Source organism: Meles meles, chromosome 6 (genome assembly GCF_922984935.1).
Source record: "Meles meles chromosome 6, mMelMel3.1 paternal haplotype, whole genome shotgun sequence".
In the NCBI taxonomy this organism is placed as follows: Eukaryota; Metazoa; Chordata; class Mammalia; order Carnivora; family Mustelidae; genus Meles; species Meles meles.
This window is the reverse complement of record NC_060071.1, coordinates 4,699,413-4,722,269: the sequence shown is the minus strand read 5'-3', so window position 1 is coordinate 4,722,269 and position 22,857 is coordinate 4,699,413. Positions and strand designations below refer to the sequence as shown.

The 22,857-nt window shown below is 47.0% G+C and overlaps 1 protein-coding gene across 2 annotated transcripts in view; it reads left to right on the top strand.

The window, feature by feature from the left end:
• The window catches only part of PDE8A (phosphodiesterase 8A), a 144,914-nt gene that overhangs the window by 118,254 nt on the left and 3,803 nt on the right, over positions 1 to 22,857 (top strand). For both annotated transcript variants that reach the window (XM_046008121.1, XM_046008120.1), the window contains 6 exons: positions 629 to 677; positions 896 to 1,031; positions 2,466 to 2,664; positions 5,258 to 5,475; positions 6,797 to 6,929; positions 9,261 to 9,428. In XM_046008121.1, the coding sequence (XP_045864077.1) occupies positions 629 to 677; positions 896 to 1,031; positions 2,466 to 2,664; positions 5,258 to 5,475; positions 6,797 to 6,929; positions 9,261 to 9,428 (903 nt within the window). The remainder of the gene's footprint in view (positions 1 to 628; positions 678 to 895; positions 1,032 to 2,465; positions 2,665 to 5,257; positions 5,476 to 6,796; positions 6,930 to 9,260; positions 9,429 to 22,857) is intronic.

Here is a 22,857-nt window from a genome sequence, read left to right as displayed (position 1 = left end):
AGGAGAGGGGTGAGGGAGGGCTGTCAGGGGCTCCTGCCGGGGTGGGAGGGCTCTCACCCTGAGAAGCAGCGACGGGGCTCGGTGAGTGTGCAAGGCCAGGAAGAATCCACTCTGCAGAGGAAGCGATGTCCGGGGTGGTGAGGAGGGTGGCAAGAAGTGGCAGGGGAGGCTCGAGGGCAGAGGCTGGTTGTCGAGGAGACACTGCAGCAGAGACCCGAGGGCCACCAGCGATGCTGGGCTTTGGGGCCTCGCCCAAGCTCGCCTCGCTGCTACTGGGCCCCTGAGCTTAGCCGGTTTTCCCGGCACCGGGTGACTGAGTCCCATCCCCACAGGGGAGCTCCGGGCGCCGGGGTGGAGAGGCTGCCCTCCGCTCTCCTCGGGAGCCGACTGTCCCGCTGTTCTCGAGAAGTAAAGAGCAGGGGCGCCTGCGTGGCTCAGTGGGTTAAGCCTCTGCCTTTGGCTCCAGTCATGGTCTCAGGGTCCTGGGATTGAGCCTCACATCAGGCTCTCTGCTCAGCAGGGAGCCTGTTTCCCCTCTCTCTCTCTCTGCCTACTTGTCATCTCTGTCTGTCAAATAAATAAATTAAAAAGAAGTAAAGAGCAGTTATGACTTCTCTTCTTGTTTCAGGATGGTTTGCGAAGACTGTCCGGGAATGAGTATGTTCTTTCAACAAAAAGTAAGTTTTAGCTTCTTAACTTTCTGGAGCACTGTTAATACTGCAGTGACACCGAAATGATGAGACCAGATTTTCCAGTCAGGTTTTCAGTTAATTCTTCTCATGAGCAACAAGTTTCTCAGTATGTCCTACAGACCGCAGGAACGAAGCAGCTGCCCCCGGAGCAGCAGTTCCTATAAAGCCCGTTAACTCTGTCCCCAAACCATGTCCCCGTGCAGGCCTTCAGCAGCTGCCCAGCAGTGTGATCACCCCCATCTCCCTTCTCGACGTCCCCCCGCGGATCGCGCGGGCCATGGAGAATGAGGAGTACTGGGACTTCAATATTTTTGAACTGGAGGCCGCCACGCATAAGAGGTGAGTCCGCCCGCAGACAGCGTGGCTCCGAGGGCCTCTCTGGAGAAAGCTGTCCAAGGAGTGTGGTTCTCCCAGAGGCGGGACTGTGGGAAGAGGAGCTGAGCAGCGGGTGCCCCGATGGCCTGGGTCTCCGCGCGATCGGGGAGGCGGGTGGGTCACAGTTCCCACAGAGACAGCAGATTCAGGCAGGGGACTTACCCTCTCCAAGTAGCACACGTTTCTCCTGTGCAGTACGGGTATTAGTTTCCCTGTACGCGGTGATGTGCTGAGACCGCAGCCCTGAATCCCACTCAGAGGCTAGAACTCGGTAAGAAACACACAGACACGTTTGCTAAGAGCTGTCCCCAGATCGCAGTTGCTGTGTTGGTGACGGTCCCGAGGACACCCAGAATTCCAGTCGTCCTGATGCGGGTGTGCTCACAGGGAGTCGGGGTGGGATTGGATTTTTACCTTCGGATTTGTACCTTGCTGGAAAAGAGCAGTTGGCCATAGGGGTGTTGCTGACTTGGTGCACAGGGAAGGCTGCCCTGTCAGGTGGTGGGGCCCTGAACCTGGCCAGGCCCAGAGGGCAGCCACGGGAGAGGTGTGCTCTGTTGGGCCACGGGATAACTAACTCTTGAGATCTCCTTCCGCTCTGTCCCAGAGACTGTCCCCAAGACAGCCTTGCACTTCCCTTGTGCTCACCAGGAGTCAGCCTGGTATATCTGTTCCCGTGCACCCCACATGGGCAAGGATAGTAGAAAGGATAGCAAACGAATCTTCGAGCACCTGGCCCACAGCCTGTGACATGGCATTCATGGGAATCAGGCCAAGCCAGGTCAGTTCAAACCCTGTGAGCCTGCTGACCTCAGGATCCCGCCTCAGCAGAGCTGTTCCTTGACCTTCCAAGCTGAAGGCCAGATGCTGGATTAAGGTAACTTCTCAAGGAAGGGCATGACTTGGTGGTCCGTGGGTCACCTTCTCGAGGGAAACCTCCTCACACTGAAGCCCCCACCCTCAGATTATTGAGACGGCTCCATGGCAGGTGGCCGTGCCGCCTTCAAAAAGTGTTACTTGCTTCTAGAAGGACCTCTGGCCAATAACATGGGTCCAGCAAGAGCAAGGGCGAGGCTAGGGTTCAAGCCTGGCAACACATTGATTTTGAGGAACCTGCCGGTGCCAGTGGAAGTCTGAATGAGGAAGGGGGGTGGCGAGCACACCTCTCCCCAGCCCGTGAGGAGCACGGACGGAGAGCTGGGCCTGGGCGCCGGCCACGGTTGGCAGCTGCTGGGAGAAAGGGCGCCCCCGTCCTGCGCCACTCGGGCGAGCCCTGCTCGCTGCCCGCACGCTCTCTAAAGGCTGGCTCCTCTTTGCAGGTTGGGTCTGAACCTCTTCAGGGCTCCCAGCACTTGGCCTGTTCCTTTGTTTTAAGGCCGGGCATGTTTTACTCTGCAGGCCTTTGATTTATCTTGGTCTCAAGATGTTTGCTCGCTTCAGAATCTGTGAATTCTTGAACTGCTCCGAGACGACGCTGCGATCGTGGTTGCAGGTCATTGAATCCAATTACCACTCTTCCAACCCCTACCACAACTCGACGCACTCTGCTGACGTGCTTCACGCCACTGCCTACTTTCTGGGCAAAGAGAGGATCAAGGTGAGTGGTGTGGGTGTACTGGGCTTGGAGGGCTGGGGCAGCAGCCAGCGGCCTCCACCTCCGCGGGGTGCTCTGCAGGGGACACTGCCCCAGGGATCTCCACCTGTGTGCCCCCTGCGCCCCCCCCCCCCCCCCCGCCAGCCCTGGGAGGGTGCGGCTGCAGGGGAAGTCAGCCAGCGGGCTGCACTGAGGCTCGCGGATTTGAGGGGTTAACCCATGACGTGAGCCCAGCTCTCTGGTGAGAGTGTGAGCAGCGGCTGGGTCTCCGGGGAGGAAACCGGCCAGAATGGCTAGTTGCCAGCAATGTGTCTGTAGGTTCCCCGTGAGCCCCCAAACCTTACGCGCCCCAGCCCATCCCTCTGTGTCAGTGGGGTTGGAGGCCAAGTTCATCCTTGCCTAGCACTGCTCCCACCTGGGCTTGCTGGCCTGGCTGGAGTTCCATCAGCCAAGGACACACAGGTCAGAAATCTGGAAGCATCTTCTGTTATCTCCTCTCCCCAAGCCCTTGTCATCCAGTAGGTCTGTGACCTTGCCACCCAGAGCCCACCTTGTGACGCCCCTGCTGCTGTCCTAGCGAGGGCCCTGCTTTCCCCTCTCCCCGGGAGCACTCCTGCCCAGGCCTCCCGTGGAGCTCCCGCACACTGCTGCCAGCACAGCGGACCACGCTGTTCCCAGAAGTGGCTCCCTGCCTCCTGCAGGACCGAAACAGTGGGGTTAGTCGAGGCTTCCAACATCCAGGCCCCTCGTGGGCCACGCTAAAGCCCTGTGGTCCCGACACTCCTGCCCTTGCCGTGCTGTTCCCTTCACTGCTCCCGGCTCCCTGTGTCCCAGCTGCCCTTCCGGGATCCATACCAGCCTTTGTTTCTCCAGGGAGCCTTCCTGGACTATCCCCCAGCCCCGGTACTGATCTCGATGCCCCTTTTCCGTGTGCCCCCTCGCATGGGGCTGCTCCTGGGATGACTGCCTCGGGGTACTCGGACACCTGCTAACCGGTCCAGGTGCTGCACTGCACAGCTGGTCTGTCCTGCTCTGCTGCCGAGTCAGTGCAGGGGCCACTGGCCCCTACTGGTGGCTGGTCATCTGGCTCAGAGTCCCCCCGGGGCGCTGTCTGGCAACTCGAGCCCCAGCTTTGAGGCAGCAAGAAGAAGGGGAATGAGAAGTTTCACAGAAGGAAGGTTTCCGTTGTGGAATATGACTGTCCACCCCCAAAGCGAGTTCCTGAGAAAGCTCTCCACATCGTAAGTGGTTTCGCTAGGGAGATTTTCAAAGCAGCAGCTGGACTTGCACGGATCTTCCAAAGTATTCCTGTTCCTTCCATCCACATGCTTCCGAAGTGGGTCAGAGGGTCCGGGGAGTGCCGTGGCGTCGCCATTTCACTTTCAGAAGAACTCAAGAGTAGAAGGATCCAACTACCGGTTTTGTGTCTGAGAACAGGGCTTCTTGATGGCGGAGACGGCGCCGCGTCATTGCCTGGTGTCCTGGCATCTGGGGATGGTCCCCCAGAGCCACCGTCAGGCAGAGAGAGGGCACACGTCTGCTGCTCCCATTTCATCCCATTTCATCCTCTGCGACAGGGGACTAGTCCAGGGGAGAGGACAGCGTGAAGGGTACAGCACAGGGACACACAGAGCAGTGAAGTCCGGGCCCCAGAGGTCAGACGAGCTGGGTCTTTCACATGCCCTTTTGCGGCTCCCTCTAGTTTTAAGAGGAAAGCTCATGACCAACACTGCAGGCAGAATTGGGAGTCCAGGGAGGACGGATTATAGAGCCCGAAAACAAATTTGGGGGGTGTCTGTGTCAATATGGAGTATATAAAGACAGCCCGATTTTTTAATAATTGTTTTGAACTGCTATAACATGCAAATATGCACTTAGCTAACTTAAACAGCATTTATCAAGCTATAACTCATACACAGTTCACTAATTTCACTAATCTAAAGTTAAAACTATCGAATTTCAATTTAAATAAATACAGATTTATAAATATACCTTCAAGTGTCTGTCGCATATTTCCAAAAATGAGCTGCTAGGACACAACGAATGTCATGATAAACGTCAGAATTTCATAGGTACATTTTCTAACCCTCACAGAACAAAACTAGAATTTAGTAACTGAAGGTTAAATTAAAAAGTGTCAGCCACCGGGTGCCTGGGCAGCAAATCCATTAAACGCCTGCCTTGAAAAGACTTGAAAATGATGGAGAACTTCCAGATAATTTTACCAAACTCACCAAAGGCTGACCTCATCCTGACAAAGAGAGCAGCAGCAGGGGGGCCAAGATCTCAGACTTTTTGTGATGGGTCTGGAGCTAGGCTGGCTGAAGAGGTGGCCCGTGTGTGCGGAGGACACCTCGGGCTTGGTAAGTGTGTGGCGTGTGTCAGAGCAGGAATGAGTGATGGTCCCTAATTTACAAGTGCAAATATGCAGCCGCTGCTCGGGGGAGGGAGGGACGCAGGATTTGCTCAACAGTGTGCTTTTCTCAGAAATCGGGGCTATTTTCCCCTTCAAGTAGGGCAGCAGGAAAACCCTGCAGAAGGCTTCCCTGCTCTCAGGGCCATGCACCCGTTTTTTTAAAAGGATTCTCCTTTGCAGCAAACTTTAGATCCGGTCGACGAGGTCGCAGCCCTCATCGCAGCCACCATCCACGACGTGGACCACCCCGGGAGAACCAACTCGTTCCTGTGCAATGCTGGAAGCGAGCTGGCCATTTTGTATAATGACACTGCTGTGCTGGAGAGCCACCACGCGGCCTTGGCCTTCCAGCTGACCACCCGCGATGACAAATGCAATATCTTCAAGAACATGGAGAGGTGAGAGCGCTGGGTGGGGGCGCGCGCTGGCCCCGAGGTGCGGGTCGCGTGGTCTGGAGTTCTCTCCTTCCGCGTGTACAGCAGCTGTCAGGATCGTCCCAGTTGTGCGGCCGTCACCCCAGTCAACGTGGGCGCGTTTCTATCCTCCCCACAAAGCACCTCAGACTCGTCGGCGGTCACTTCCCGGGTCCCGCTCAAGTCCCCCAGCCACAGGCACCCACGCGGACACCTTCTGTCTCCGTGGATCGGCCGGTTCCACACACGTCCTCATAAACAGAAGCGCCCCCGATGTGTGGTGTCTCGGGACTGGCTCCTTTCTCTTCGCACGATGCTTTCAAGGTTCACCTCTTCTATGTCTTGACATTTCAAGATGGAAAGTACGATGCTGACATCTTGAGTTTCTCGAGACTCAGAGAAGCCACCCTCTTCCGTCTCTGCTCCGAGCGCCCCACTCTGCCCTCCTGGGCCCAGCACGCTTCCCGGCGTTGTCAGTGTTCACGTGTTACTGCGAGGAAGCCTTCCCCGACCCCTCGTGCTAGTTACTCAGCGCCAGGTTCCTTCACAGCACTTACCGCATGTTTAAGTCATCACTTTGATTACTCGGCTCGTGTATGATTTGATTCTGAGGTTCCGTACGGTCACAGTAGCCACTGCCCTTCGTTCCTCTCCGTACCCTCCGTGTCTGGCACGGTCTGTGGGAGGGACTTCATAAATACCAGGTCGAAGACATTAATTTGGGTTGGTAAGAAACGTTTTATAGGGAGGTTTTTAAAAAGATTCCTGATTTTACAGAACTCTTTTACCATGTTCTGGAATGGCAGGAGGCTTTATTCATAGTTGCTGGTACAGACATCAGTTAGCTCTGGACTAATACACGGGACCCGATCACCTGGGTTGTGTCCAGGGAAAGCAATGGGGTAACTGGAGAAAAAGGGTTGAACAGAGCTAAATGTCACAAAATGACTGAACGGAAACAAGGCTGGAGGGAGACGGACGCAACTGTTGCTTGTCTGCCCTCTCTGCGTCCGGGCGCTGCAGTTGCTGGATCTCGAGGTCCCTCTCAGTACATTCGTCATAACCACCGATGTCTGCCCTTGTTCACCCCACCGTGTTCTCTTGCTCTAAGAACTATGTGCCTTACGCTCCAGAAAGACGAACGTCGCACCTGTAAAGTCGTGATTTTAACCTCTGCTCAGGTTCCTCTTGCTGATGATGTTTTCAAGTGTGCCCCGGGACTTCCTGCCGCACTAGAATTTTAGCACAGTGGGTGCTGGCCTGGACGAGTCCCCTGTAGCTTCCTCTCGTTTGTCGTCTGAAACAGGAACGACTACCGGACGCTGCGCCAGGGGATTATCGACATGGTCTTAGCCACAGAAATGACAAAGCACTTCGAGCACGTCAACAAATTTGTCAACAGCATCAACAAGCCCCTGGCAGCGCTCGAAGCAGATGGGGTAAGGAGGAGAGTCTGTGTGTGGGTCCCTCATCCCTGTGTGTTGTGGGGAAACGGAGTGGAAGAGGTGATGAGCTGTGGAAGGGCTCCCCGGTAGGTCCCTTGGATTTAATTTCCAGTGGTTGAAAAAGTATACAGGCTTGTCAGGAAAAAAGTCAGACCCCCAAAAGTAGACATGGAAACTCTCGGTGGAGGGGACCGTGCCCGTGCGCATTCTCACATGTGCCCCTCCCCCCCCTTGGGCATTCCGGGGTCAGTTGGCGCTCTTGAGGTCTCCCCCGCCCCCCACCGTGCACCTGCTGTGGCAGCATCCGCTCTCCATAATGCGGGGGGGGGGGGGTGCGGGGGCGTTGAGAAAGACCCTGCATTTTGGTCCCAAGGGTGACGGTAGTGTTGGACATCATTTCTGGACTTGAGGCCTGGAGTCCACAAAAACTGCCCCACGAGGGTGACCTGAAACCTCTGGCCTGGCAGGAGACCACAGCCAAGGCAGCAGACAGAGCGGAGTCCCCATGCGGGCTGTGCTTCCCCATTCCCTTGGCTGAGAGTGGGCGGAGTGAAGCTGTGGGCACGGGCCGAGGTGGGCACTGCGTATGTGGTGAGATCCGCACCTGCAGCATCTGCTTTCCCGAACCCTCTTCCTTCCCGGCCCTGCTGCCTACCCCACAGCCACCGAACACCTTGGCCCCAGCGCCCGGTCTTCATGGCCCTCCTCCCCGCTCCTGTCACCGTCCTGAGAGTCTGACCAGGCACAGGGATGGTTTATCCTGTGAGGCCAGGCTCACCGGTCCTTGAATCCTGACCCCACTTGACTCCTGTGACTCATCTGGTTATGGCCTTTGTCCCCAGCTACCGGCTTATTACCCCCTTCACACTGGTTCCTCCTCAACCCGATCTGAAACCCACTGGGAACTCTGCTTCCTTCGCCCGCCCCTGTTCTCCGGCTTTGCTCTGACTTCACTTCCTTTCCAAGGTCTTCCGGTGTGGCAGCACCGCCACCAACCTCTTCTGGCGGCTCCTGCCATCCTGGATGGCACGTCAACCAGGCCACTGCTCCGGCCAGGTCGGGGTAGGCCCAGGTTCCAGCTGAATATTCTGTTCTAGCTCTCCTCCGTTAGGACTTGGGGTTACTTCTGAGACGGGAAATCAACCTGGTGAGCAGGCAGAGGAGGGAGAGAGTCCTAGGAAAGAAAGTAGTTTCCAGCTGCCAGGACTGAACCGTAGTCACACAGCTGGAGACAGCAGAGTCAACACGAAGCGGTTGGTGCTGGGAAACTGGGGGCAATGGGACCGATCAAGGCAGCCTTGGTCATGTCCACTGTGGCACTCTCCAGGGGAGCAGGCAGCCTGGGCTCTGGATGGGCATCTTAGTGGCGTATCTGTTCCCATCAGGCCTTTTTAGACCATTGTGGTCACTCACTGAAACCACACGGCTAACCTCTCTGGCAAGCACGAGGAGACTAGCCGGTCGCTGGCTCTGCCAGTGCTCTTTGCCCTAATGCTCCCTCTTCCACCCTGAATTTGCTCCGGGGGTGCTTAGCCACCTGACCGGTTAGACCACAGGTTCAGAATCCATGCCAGTGGTGTTCCTTGAACCCAGACAGCATGTGATACTATGGACAGAGCCCAGAACTAAAGGTAGACCTGAAGTTCTTATCCTGGGTTAGCTGGGTAGCTCTGGACAAGTCTGTTCACCTCTCTGGGTCCCAGTGTCCTCATCAATAAAATAGTAAATGATACTGCTTTTTGTGCCGACCATAAGTTTTTGTGAGTGAAGATCAAAAGAGATGACAATTATTAAGTAACACTTCATCTGACAGTCTTGATGCACTGATTCTCGGATGGAGCTAATTCTCACGATCATAGCTCTCGTGGGACTGGGTGGGGGTTGGGTCGTGCAGGGCAGGGAGCCTGGTGCACTGCAGGTCCCTTCTGGTGAGAGGGCAGAGAAACCTTTTATGTTTATAGTTCACGTCTTTTATTAAGGCGGTATAATAAACGCCCCTGTCCCACGGGAGAGCAGTAGAGCTAGAACAGAGAAGTCTTACTTCACTCTCTGTAGTGGGAAGGAGAGAAGAGCCCCGAAGGGGGGAGGGGCACAGAGACCGACCGCCAGTGCTACCCTCTATGCTTGGGCCCTGCTGGGCCTTAGTTTCTCTTTTTGTCAAGTGAGGGGCTGAGCTCAAGGTTCAGATTACACTCCTCACTGTTCCATGAAGCATTTCACTTGTCGATTCCGGTCAGGGCCTTGGGATGTGTCCAGCGGGGCCACACCTGTAAGACAGGGCTTGGTACCAGGAACCCACTTTGATTGCGTTCTCCCATGTTTTAGGAAGTGGCTAGAGATGAAGAAGCCGTGAACACCATGCTCAGGACCCCAGAGAACCGGACTCTCATTAAACGAATGCTGATCAAGTGTGCGGACGTGTCCAATCCCTGCCGGCCCCTGGAGCAGTGCATCGAGTGGGCCGCACGCATCTCCGAAGAATACTTTTCTCAGGTGAGATGCAGCCTCTTAAGTTCCTTGAGAGAGAGAAACACCGTAAGACCCTTGGAGGCAAGGGGCTGACCACCAGGAAGTAGAGAACTAAGTGAAATTCTGTCCTGGTGGAGCCCGTCTTGCATTACAGGCTTACTAGTAATTCGATCAGCTTCCCTTACCTGAAAATGCCTTTGCCTGCCTTCCTGCAGAATATCTTCACTGGCTATAGAATCTTGGGCTAACAACGTTCTCTTAACAGCTTTTACACTGTGGTCTGGCCGTCATACTCTCTCTGGGTAGAAAAAGTTCTTGTGGGGCAGGAAGAAAAAGAAAATGCACTGGCTAGAAGTTTGGCAACTTTATTGAAAGCACGTACATACATGGCACATCCGAGAGCGTAGGGAGGGACACTGCAGACGCGGGAGGGGAGCAGACCCCACACCAGGAAGACGAATCCCCATAAACACTTGGCTTTGAAAAAACGGAGATTTAACTTCTTACACTCAGGGGGGCTTATAACCCGGAACTTGAAAAATCAGTGGGCTTAGGGGTGCCTGGGTGGCACCACCCCAAAGTGACTCCTGCCCCAAGGAGCGGGAAAGAAAACCACACATACCAGTTTAGCTGTGGTCTCGGCCGTAGTCTGGTCTGACCCAACTCAAGCCCCAGACAGACCCACTCCCTACATGGACCAAACTCTACCCACAACCGGCAGAGAGAGCCATCTCCGACGCCTGGACTGAAGGCAAACACAGCAGCACCCCCGGGAGGCCCCACGGCACCAGGTCCTCGTGTACCAGTACTGCAGGGCCACTGCTTTTAAGAGCTGAGACGTAGAATTTCCAAACAGAGATGAGATGAGGAGGTAGAGGGCATGTCCCAAATGAAAGAACAGGACAGAATCGTAACAAGAGATCGAAGTGGAAAAGAGGATGATAAGCTTGATTTAAGATATTTAAGAATTAAAATAAGGGCACTAAACATACTAACTGGACTTGAGAAAAGAGTGGGAGACCCTCAGCAAAGAGAAACGTAAAGAACCAACCAGTGATAACTCAGTAACTAAAATTAAAAATTCACTAACGGGAATAAAAAGAGGAAGAACAGAGTAATGGAAAACAATCAAGCTGAATCAAGAGGGAAAAAAACAAAGACTATTGAGAATAGGTTGAGGGAACTCAATGACACCATCAAGCATAATAAACATTTCATTATGGGGACCCAGAAGAGGAAGAGAAAGAAAAGGGGGCAGAAAATTTCTTTGAAGAAATTAAAAAAAAAAAAAAAGTTTTTCTGCTAAGATTTTATTTGACAGAGATCACAAGTAAGCAGAGAGGCAGGCAGAGAGAGAGGAGGAAGCAGGCTCCCCGCGGAGTAGAGAGCCCGATGCTGGGCTCGATCCCTAGCAGAAAAACTTCCTAAATCTGGGGAAGAAATCCAGATCCAGGGGCACCTGGGTGGCTCAGTGGGTTAAAGTCTCTGCCTTCGGCTCAGGTCATGATCTCAGTGTCCTGGGATGGAGCCCCGCATCCAGCTGCCTACTTGTGATCTCTGTCAAATAAATAAAATCTTTAAAAAAGAAGAAATCCAGGTCCAGGAGGCAGAGAGAGGCCCCAGCAAAATCAACTGAAGGATGCCCATACCAAGACACACAGTAGTTAAAATGCCAAGAAGTAGTGATCTTCAGAGCATTTTTACAGCAGCAAAAGCAAATAGTTACATAAAAGGGAACCCCTGAAAGGCTATGAGCTGATTTTTCAGCAGAAAGTTTGTAGGCCACAAGGGTGTGGCATGATATATTCATAGTGCTGAAAGGGGAAAAACCTGCAACCAAGAATATCCGGCAAGGCTATCATTCAGAATAGAAGCTGAGCTGAAGACTTTCCCAGACCCACAAAAGAATTCATCACCATTAAAGCAGCCCTACAAGAAACGGGAAGGGGATTCCTTGAGTGGAAAGGAAAGACCATAAGCAGGAGTCAGAAAAATAGGAAACACAAGAGCACTAACATTAAGTGTATCTATAAAAATCCACCAGTGGATTCCACAAAATAAAAGGATATTTAGCGTGACAGCATCTACCTAAAATTTGGGGACAAGACGAATAAAAATTTAGTGCTTTTAGAAGGGGCTCAGACGTAAGCAACCATTAACTTAGAGAATTCTGTATGCATAAGGTGTTATATATAACCTAATGGTAACCACAAATCAGAAACTGGTAATATGCAAAAAAAAAAAAAAAAAAAAGTAAAGCCAATTAATGTGAGAGAAGAGAACAAGGGAAGAAAGAAGGAACAGGAAAACTAGGAAACAACAACAAAATGACCATGAATGCACACCTATCAATAATTATTTTGAATGTAAATGGACTAAACCATGAGAAGACATAGGGAGACAGATTAGATACAAAATTAAGACCCACCTATATGCTGCCTCCTGCAGATTTATTTCAGACCTAAAGATACGCAGACAGAGTGAAGAGATGGAAAAGCATTTATCATGCAAATAGGTGTGAAAAGAAAGCCAGGGTAGCAATACTTGTATAAGACAAAATAGACTTTAAAACAAAGACTGTGGGGGGCGCCTGGGTGGCTCAGTGGATTAAGCCGCTGCCTTCCGCTCAGGTCATGATCTCAGGGTCCTGGGATCGAGCCCCGCATCGGGCTCTCTGCTCCGCGGGGAGCCTGCTTCCTCCTCTCTCTCTCTGCCTACTTCTGATCTCTCTGTCAAATAAATAAATAAAATCTTTAAAAAAAAAAAAAAAAAAAAGACTGTGGGGCGCCTGGGTGGCTCAGTGGGTTGAGCCGCTACCTTCGGCTCAGGTTGTGTTCTCAGGGTCCTGGGATCGAGTCCCGCATTGGGCTCTCTGCTCAGCAGGGAGCCTGCTTCCCTCTGTCTGCCTGCTTGTGATCTCTCTCTGTCAAATAAATAAATAAAATCTTTAAAAAAACAAACAAAAAAAAGACTGTGACAAGAAACAGAGAAGGACAGTACAGAGTCATAAAGGAAACAATCCAACAAGCTGTAACAATTCTAACTATTTGTGCACCAACCTGTGGGAACGTAAAGCAGCTAATTAACAAATGTAAAGGAAGTAATCAGTGGTAATACAGTAACAGTAGAGGACTTGACAGTGCGCTTACCGCAGTGATTGATCATCCACACAGAAAATCAGCAATAAAACAATGGCTGTAAATGACACATTAGACCTGCAGATCCATGACCAATATATCCAGAACATTCCATCCTAAAACAATGTGTTCAAGTGCACATGGAACATTCTCCAGGACAGATCATATATAAGACCAAAAATCTCAAAGAATTGAAATAAAACTGCATCTTTTCCCAACCCACAAAGAAATCAACCACAGGAGAAACTCGGGGAAAGAACAAATAAGCGGAGGTTGAATGACACGCTACTGAACAATGACTGGCCCAACCAGGAAATCAAAGAGGAAATAAGAATAATACATGGAGACAAATGAAAGGGAAACACAATGGTCCAAAATCTTTGGGATGCACCAAAATCTGCTCTAGGAGGAAAGTTTGTAGCAATACAGGCCTGCCTCAAGAACCAAGAAAAATCTCAACCTAACCTTACCTCTGAAGGAACAAGAGAAAGAAGAAAAAACAAAACCCCAAACCAGCAGAAGAAAGGAAATAGTAAAGATTAGAGCAGAAACAAACAATAGAAACAAAAACGAATAAAACCGATCAATGAAATCAGGTTCTCTGAAAAGATAAACAACCGTTAGCCGGGCTTGTTAAAGATAGAGGGGGCGCCTGGGTGGCTCACCCCACTGAGTGGCTGCCTTCAGCTCAGGTTACCATCTCTGGGGTCCTGGGATCGAGCCCTGTGTCAGGCTCCCTGCTCGGCAGGGAGTCTGCTTCTCCCTCTGCCTTCCCTCTACCCACTCATTTTCTTTCTCTCAAAAAAAAAAAAAAAAAAGGACGTAAAATCAGAAATAAAAGAGAAATACCAACCAATGCCACAGATCCATAATATACATAGTATATAGCATTATGAGACTCTTAGGAAAAATTACATGTCGACAGATTGTCCAATCTAGAAAAAAATGGATAAGTTCCTAGACACACATAACCTCCCAAGACTAAACCAGGAAAAACAAAATTTAAACAGACCAATGACCAGCAATTAAATTGAATTCTGAAGAAACAGAAGTCCAGGTCCATACAGCTTCACAGGTGAATTCTACCAAACATTTCAAGAAGAAAGAATACCCATTCTCCCCAAACTATTCCAAAAATAGAAGAGGAAAGAAAGCAACTCGTTCTTTGAGGCAGCATTACCCTGACACCAAAACTAGATAAAGACACTATAAAGAAAAAGAGCTGTAGGTCAATATCTCAATGAACATAGCTGCCAAAACCCTCAACAAAATATTATCAAGTGAGATCTAACAATATGTTAAAAAATTAATTCACCACCATCAAGTAGGACTTACTCCTGGAATGTAAGGGTGGTTCCATATTTGTAAATCAATCAGTGTGATATATCACGTCCAAAAGAGAAAAGATAAAAACGATACGATCATTTCAGTAGATGCAGAAAAAGCATTCAACGAAGCACAACATCCATTCATGATTAAAATCCCTTGGCAAAGGTTTAGAGGGAACAAACCTCAACATAATAAGGCCATACATGAAAACTCCACAGCTGGGGCACCTGGGCGGTACAGTTGGTAAAGCGTCCAACTCTTGGTTTGGGCTTAGGTCGTGATCTCAGGGTTGTGAGATCAAGCCCCACATCAGGGCTCTGCACTGAGCACTAAGTCTACGGGAGAGAGTCTCTGCCTCTCCCACTTGTGCTCGGTCTCTCTCAAATAAGTAAATCTTAAAACACACACACAGTGTGTACATATAATGGAATAATACTCAGCCTTAACAAAGAATGAAATCTTGGGGCACCTGGGTGGCTTAGTCGGTTCAGCATCTGCCTTCAGCGCAGGTCATGATCTCAGGGTCCTGGGATCGAGCCCCACGTCGGGCTCCCTGCTCAACGGGGAGCCTGCTTCTCCCTCTTCCTGCCTCTCTGCCTACTTATGATCTCTCCGTCAAAATAAATAAATAAAATCTTTAAAAAAAAAAAAATCTTGCCATCTGTGATAACATGGATAGACCTTGAGGGAATTATCATAAGTGAAAATAAATCAGAGAAAGACAAGTACTATGATCTCACATCTGGAATCTTAAAAACAAAGCTCATAGATACAACAGATAACTCGTTGCTGGGGCGGGGGTGTGTGAAATGGATGGAAGGAGTCAAAAGGTACAAGCTTCCAGCTGTAAAATCAGCAGGTCAGGAGGCTACAGTGTACAGTGTGGCCGCCAGAGTTAACGCTGTGGTATATTTGAAGCTGCTGAGAGATTAGGTCTTCACAGTTGTTATCACAAGAAAGATTCTGCACGTGTGGAGGATATGGACTTACTGTGCTGAGCATTTCACCGTATGGACAAGGATGGAATCACGTATATCAGTTATAGCGCCGTTAAAAAAGGGAACACCTTGGGTGCATGGGCGGCTCAGTCAGTTGAGTGTCTGACTCTTGATCTCAGGGTCATGAGTTCAAGCCCCTTAAATAAGAAAGAAAAAGAAACACTTCATAAAATTATAAATATCCAGGTAACTACAAGGTATTTTTTTCTCTTAATTTCTCTAAATACATAGGACTATTTCAAGCAAAAGTCGGAAGATTGCGTTGTAGAGTGTGTATAAAGGATGGGGCAAAAGGAAAACACATGAGTGCGAGTTTTAACACCTTACATGAAGTGCTAGTCGTAAGAATTAGCTCAGCAGACCGAGAAGTCACAGATAGATAGGGTAATCCATAGAGCAGCTTGTGTTGTTTAAAAGTTAGACATTATAATGGAACGCTGAGATATATTAAAATAGATAAGTGGCAAAAAGGAGAAACAGGAGCAAACAAGGGGAAAAGGGTAAAATGGGAGCTCTACCGCTAATCACATCAAGACTTACATTAAATGTTAGTTGGACTAAACGCTAATTAAGAGATCATCAGACTGGATTTTTTTTAAACCAACTATGTGTAGTCCACAAAAGACACAAAATACAAGGAACAGATACATGCAAAGACAGAAATGTGTGGAGAGAGATTTATCACGCAAGTTGTAAATATAGAAAGACTGGAGTGGCTACATTGATCTCAAACCTCAAGACAGAAAATGTTACGAGAGAGAAACTGGGCCCTTCAGAACAATAAAGGGTCAGTTCTGTAGAACACAGTAATCATAAACGTGCGTGCACTTGATAACACACCTAAAGAATGAAGCCAAACTGGGTGGATATTTTAACACCCCCTTTCAGTAACTGGTGGGATGTCCAGATGGAAATACCGTAAGGACAGATAATCCACTATCAGATAACAGATAATCTACTAGCCGTCACCTTACCGGAGTTAAATGTTCACTACACCCTAAGTGGCAGAACATCTACTAAGCACATCATGTGCTGGGGACACAGAAATTATTCAGTAAATTTAAAAGACCTGAAATCATACAGAAAATATTCTGTAGCCGGAGCAGAGATCGGAATTCAGTAATAATAAGGTATCTAGGTCAACGCCAAATATTTGTAAACTGAACGACACACTTCTTAATAATCCCTGGGTCGGATAACAAAACAATCCCATTTACAAATGCACTAAAAACAATACCTAGGAATAAATTTAACCGAAGAGGTGGAAGACCTGTGCTCTGGAAACTACACAGCACTGGGGAAAGAAACTCAAGATGACACAAAGAAATGGAAAGACACTCCACGCTCATGATTTAGAACAAATATTGTTAAAATGTCTGTACTACCCAAAGCAATCTACAGATTTAAGGCAATCCCCACCCAAATACCAACAGCACTTTTCACAGAACCAGAACCACCAGCCCTAAAATTCGTATGGCCCCACAAAAGATCCTGACTAGCCAAAGCCGTCTTGAAGGAGAAAGAACTGGAGGCGTCACGGTTCCCAATTTCAAGTTCTAGTACAAAGCGGTGGTAATTGAAACAGAATGGCATTGCAGTAGAAAGGACACACAGATCAATGGAAGAGAGCAGAAAACCCAGAAGTCACTGACTCTTCCAAGGAGGACTGAAGATACAATGGGACAAAGTCTCTTTAACAAAAGGTGTTGGAAAAATTGTACAGCCACAAGCAAAACAACGAAACTGGACCACTTTCCTTCACCACACACAAAAAATGAAACTCAAAATGAATTAGAGGCCTAAATGTGAGACCTGAAACCATAAAAATCCTGGAAGAGAGCACATGCAGTAATCTGACATCATCCATAGAAATATTTTCCTAGATGTGTCTCCTGAGGCATTAAAATAAAGTGTTTCTACACAGTAAACAATAAAACTAAAAGGCAACCTACAGAATGGGAAAAGATATTTGCAAATGACATATCTGACAAAAGGTTAGTATCCAAAATACATAAAAATCTGATACAACTCAATACCCCAAAAATCAAATGATGCAGTTTGAAAATGGCCAGAAGATGTGAAAAGACATTTCTCCAACAATGACATACGGACACAGCCAGGGCACAGGAGAAGATGGTCAACATTACACATGACCAGGGAAATGCAGGTCAAACCTACGATGAGTGACCACGTCACGTGTGTCAGAATGGCTAAAATCAGAACACAAGAAACCACAAACGTCGGTGAGGGAGTGAAGGACAAGGGTGCCTCGTGCACTGTGGGTGCACGTGCGGACTGGTGCGGGCTCTGCGGAGAATAGTCCGAGGGCCTGCAAAAAAATGAAGAACGGAACTTCTTCCCAATCCAGGAGTTGCGCTACTGGATATTACCCTTAAAACACAAAAACGCTGATTTAAAAGGATACTTGCACCTCTGTGTTTGTAGCAGCATTCTCTACGGTAGCCCAACGATGGAAGCAGGCCAGGTGTCCGTCGACAGCCGGCTGGATAAAGAAGATGTGGTGTACACGGTGGAACATTACTCAGCCGTAGAAAATGAAATCTTACCATTTGCCACAGTATGGAAAGAGCTAGATAGTATAGTGCTGAGTAGAATAAGCCGGTCAGATAAAGACAGATACCATATGATCTCACTCGTATGTGGAATTTAAGAAACGAATGAGCAGAGGGGAAAAAGAGTGAGAGACAAACCAAGAAACAGACACTTGACTATAGAGAACAGACTGACGGTTAGCAAAGCGGAGGCGGGTGGGGGAAATAGGGGTTGAGGATTAAGGAGTACCCTTAAAATGATGACAAAAATAAAATGAAAATAGAGAAGAAAAACCCTAAAGTTAATGACTTAGATTTCACTTTAAGAAAGTAGAAAAAGACAAAACATATAGGAAACAAATAATATTTAAGAGCAAAAAATGAGAAAATGGAGAAAACAAATTAACACAGCCAAAAGTTGACTGAGAAGATTAATAAAATTTTCCAATTTATCGAACTAGAATTATCAAGAAAAAAGAACACTAATTACCAATATTAGTAATGAAAGAGGTATTGTCATAATAAATCTTACAGATATTAGAAGTATAATTTTTGTAAGGTACCAACAAATTTGACAATTTAAATGCCTTAAAAACTACAGTTTACCCAAATCAACAAAACAACCACCTGAGAAGTCCTGTATTAAATTATTTATCAAAATTTACTGTGAAAGATTTTCCCACAAAGCAAATTCTAGGCCCAAATGGTTTCACTGAGGAATTCTATCAAACATTTAAGGAAGAAATAACACCAGTCTTATGAAATTGTATCAAAAGATAGAGGCAGGGGCAGGGAGGGTACCTGGCTGTCTCACTCAGTAGAGCATGCAACTCTGGAGCCTCAGAGTCATGAGTTCAAGTCCCACCCACACTGGGTGTGGCACCTATTAAAAAAAAAGGGGGGGGGAGAAACACTCCCCAACTCATTTTATGAAGCCATTATCATTCTGATATCGAAATGTGATAAAGACAATACCGGAGCAAATTACAGTCTCTTGTCTTCATGAACATAGATGCAGAGATACTTAACTGAATAGTATATAAAGAAGATATAACTCATCATAAATTAGAGGTTTTTTTCCCCAAAAATGCATTTCCCCAAAAATGATTTTTCTGCCAATGATTTTTCTGAAAAATCAAGAATTATAATCCCCATCCCCAATTAAAGGAAAAGAAAAAAAAACACAATTATTTCAGTAGCTACAGAAAAACCATTTGATGAAATTCAACATTCATTCATCAAAAACACACTTAGCAAACCAGGAATAGAAGGGAACTTACTTTAAAAGGGACATCTACAAAAACTTAGGGCTGACATTATATTTAATGGTAAAATATTGAATGCATTCTCAAGACTGGAAACAAGGGAAGGGTACCACTGCTGTTGAACCTTGAATTGGCTGTCCTAGCCATTGCAATAAAGCAAGAGAAAAAAAGTATAAAGAAGATAATTTTTTTTTGTCTTTGCAGATGACATGGTTTTTTATATGGAAAGCTCTAAGGAGTGTGCAAAATGATAGCATTCACAAGGATTTTATTTAGCAAGGCCCTAAGACAGAAGGTCCTAAGATACAAAAATACATAGTATTTCCGAACTAGCGAAAACCAACTGGAAAATTAAACGAAAAACCTAATCCTACTTACATAGCAGTAAAAAAAAATCCAGGAACAAATTAATAAGTCCTTTACACTGAAAACCACAAAATACTGCTGACAGGTTAAAGAAACACTTGAACATCTGCAGAGGTGTACCAGGTCTCCAGACTTCCAAGGCTCACTGTTGTTAAGGTATAGTTTTCTCCGAATTGATGTGTACATCAGTGCAGTTACAGTCAAAATCCCAGTGGGGTTGTTTTGTTGTTGGGGGGGGGGGTGCGGCTGGGAATTCTGGGTTGTTTAGGTTTTTTGTAGAAATTGACAGATGGATTCCAGAATTTATATGGAAAGGTGAAGGACCTTGAAAAAGCAAAGCAAACTTGAAAAAAGTTGGAAAATTCACACTATTTGTCTTTAGAACTTAAAATAATCGTGCCGGTGTGGTGCTCGCATAAGGAGGTCAGGTACATGGATGGAGGAGAATACAGAGGTCTCAGAAGTAGACCACATCCATAGAATCAGCGCGGAAAGGAAAATAGTTTTCAGCAAGTGGTATTCGAATACTTAGATATTTCTACCCAACAAAAGAACCGCAACTTCTACCTCATACCAGAGGAATATTGTTTCACAGTGGATTGTGGATCTAAATATAAAAGCTCAAACCGTAAAGCTTTTGAAGAAAAACACAGGAGGATATCCTAATTTGGTCATTTAGAAATGGACACATATTTTGTAGTTACAGAAAACCACCACCATAAAAAGAAAATTTGGAAAGTGAGAATCAAAATTCCGGAATTGTGCTCATCTGCACACAGCAAGCCCCTGTAGGAAAATACCCACAAGTCGCGGCCAACAGCTAAGTCAGGATGTATGAAAAATGACCCGCTCATTAATAAAAAGACAAATCACCTCATTTAAAATGGCCAAGTATTTTAACAGACACATCACAAAAGGAGATGTACGAACATTCAAGAAGCGTATGAGAAGTGCTGAACATCAGTAGTCATCAGGGAAGCAGATGCTGGAACCACAGGGGAAACCACTACACCCACTAGAGTGTCCAGAAGTTTCAGAGACTGGCAACACCGAGTTCCTGAGGATGTGGGGCACCTGGGATTCATCATCAGTAACAGGTGTACAAATGCTACAACCTCCTTGGAAGCAGTTTAGCAGAGGGGGGGTGTGTGTGTGTGGTAAAACACACATAAGATTTAACATTTTCAGTGATCACGTGTTTTGTTTCCTTCACTGTTCTAATGTGGTGTATCACCTCAGCTGATCTTAGATGCTGAGCCATCCTTGCATTACCGGACTCTGCCGCATTTAGTCCTGGCGTATGATCCCTTCATGTGCTGCTGGATTCTGTTTGCTATTTTGTTGAGGATTTTTCTATCAGATATTGGTCTGTGGTTTTCTTGCTGGATCTTGGCCAAGCTTTGGTATTGGTGATGCTCTCCTTCTCAGTTGAATTAGGAAATGTCCTCTTCAGTTTTTTTGGAAGAGTTTAAGGAGGATTGGTGTTAATTCACCAGTGAATTAATTCACCAGTGAAGCTATCTGGTTCGGGGTTTTTCTTTGTTGGGAGGTTTCTCATTAATGGGCTGAACATCCTTACTAGTTATAGGTCTACTCAGCTTCTCATTCCTTCATAATTGAGTCTTAGTACGTTGTAGGTTTCAAAGAATGTTGATTTCATCTACGTTATCCATTTTGTTGCAGTACAACTGTTCACACAGTATCCCCTTACAGTCCTTTTATTTCTGTGAAATGGGTAGTTACGTCCCCCTTTTTCCCCTTGTTATTTTTGTCCCACTTCTACTTCAGATTTTAGTAATTTGAACCTTTTTGCCCTTCATCTATCTAGTAAAGATTTCTTTTTCAATGGCTTTTGGTTTTGATTTTCTCTGTTTTTCTATTCTGCTCTAGCCTGTGATTTCTTTACTTCTGTGGGCTTTGAGTTTACTGTATTCTTTTTAAAGTAAGGTATAAAATTAGGTTGTTGAATTGAGAGTTTTCTTTTTAATGTAGGTACTTATAGCCATAAATTTCCCTGTCAGCCCTACTTTTATCTCATCCCATAACTTTCTAGATGTTGTGTTTTCATTTCCATCGGCCTCAAGGTATTTTATCATTTTCCTTGTGATTTCTTCTTTGGCCCCTTGGTTAAGAGTGTTTGATTCCCACATATTTGTGAGTTTTCCAGATTACTTCCTATTGATTTCCAGTTGCATTCCAAGTAGAATAAGTACTCTGTATTAAGATTAATCTTCATAAAGATTATTCTAATCTTTAAAATATTTATTAAGGCATGTTTTGTGTCTGAACCTACATTTGATCTTGGAGAATGTTCCACTTACGCTTGAGAAAAATTACGTATCCGAAGTGTTGCTAGATGAATGTTCTCTTAATGGGAGGTCCCATTGGTTTGTATTATTCGAGTCTTCGATCCCTTATTGATCTGTTTTATCCCTTAGCAAAAGTGTGGTATCGAAGCCTTCAACTATTATTGCAGGAGTGTCTGTTTCTCCCTCCAGCTCCGTCCGTGTTTTCTTCCTGTAGTTTGGATTCTGATGTTTGGTGGAATAGGCTTACAATTGTTGCATCTTCTTGGTAAATTAACCTGTTTTTTCAATACATAATATCTTCCTCTGTTTTTGACTTAAAAATCTATTTTGTCTGATAGCAGCGTAACTCCTTAGCTCCCTATCGGTTTTTTCTTGGAATACCTTTTTGCCTCCTTTCAACCTACTTGTGTCTTGCTCTCTGATAGAAAGCCTTTGGTAGACAGAATATCGTTGGGTTGGGTTTTTGTCCATCCTGCCAGCTATGCCTTTTGATTGGGGAGTTTAAACCACTTACATTTAAAATAATTACTGATGAAGGACTGACTTTTGCCATTTGTTTTCTTGATGTCTTACAGCTTTGTGTTTTGGGGGTTTTGTTTTGTTTTTTTGGTCTTTCCTGTTCCCTATTACTGCCTGCCCTTGTGTTTGATTTTTTTGTAGTGACACCTGCGCTTTCCTCACTTCCTTCTGCGTGTAAGGATTCTGGATGTTTGCAGTTAGCATAGTACATACAACATCTTAAAGTGAAGAATTCATTTTAAATTGATACCAACTTCAGTCATACATACGAACTCTTGGACATCTGTCACCCACCCTACTTTGCTGTCATAGGTTGATATATTGCTATATTATGTATCCATTAATGGGGGTGATTCTTATGCATGTCTTTTAAATCCTGTAGAAAAATAGTGGAACCGGGGGCACCTGGGTGGTTCGGTTGCGCAGCTGCCTTCGGCTCAGGTCATGATCCTGGAGTTCCGGGATCAAGTCCCACATCAGGCTCCCTGCTCAGCCGGGAGTCCGCTTCTCCCTTTGACCTTCTCCCCTCTCATGCTCTCTCCCTCTCACACTCTAATAAATAAGTAAAATCTTTTTAAAAGAATGAAAAAATAGTGGAATTACAAACCAAAATTATAGCAATATTGCTTTGTAGGTTTGTGCATTTGCCTATGTGTTTACCTTCAATGGAGGCCGTTAGATCTTCACAGGACGCGGAGTTGCCGTCTGGCTCCATCACTCTCTCCAGCGTTTTCTGTGAGCCGGACCCGGTACTGATCCGTCCTCTCCACTTGTGATCTGGGAGCGCCTGCGTTTCCACCTCGTTCCTGAAGAACAGCTTTGCCAGATAAAGGATTCTCAGCTGATGACGGGGCTGTCTGCTTCACATCATTTCTTTCCCTGCCTACAGGCATCCCAGGCTTCTCCTGAGAAGTCGGCTCAGCACCTTACGGAGAATTTCTCGTAACAAGTCATTTTTCTCTTGCTGCTGTTAAGATT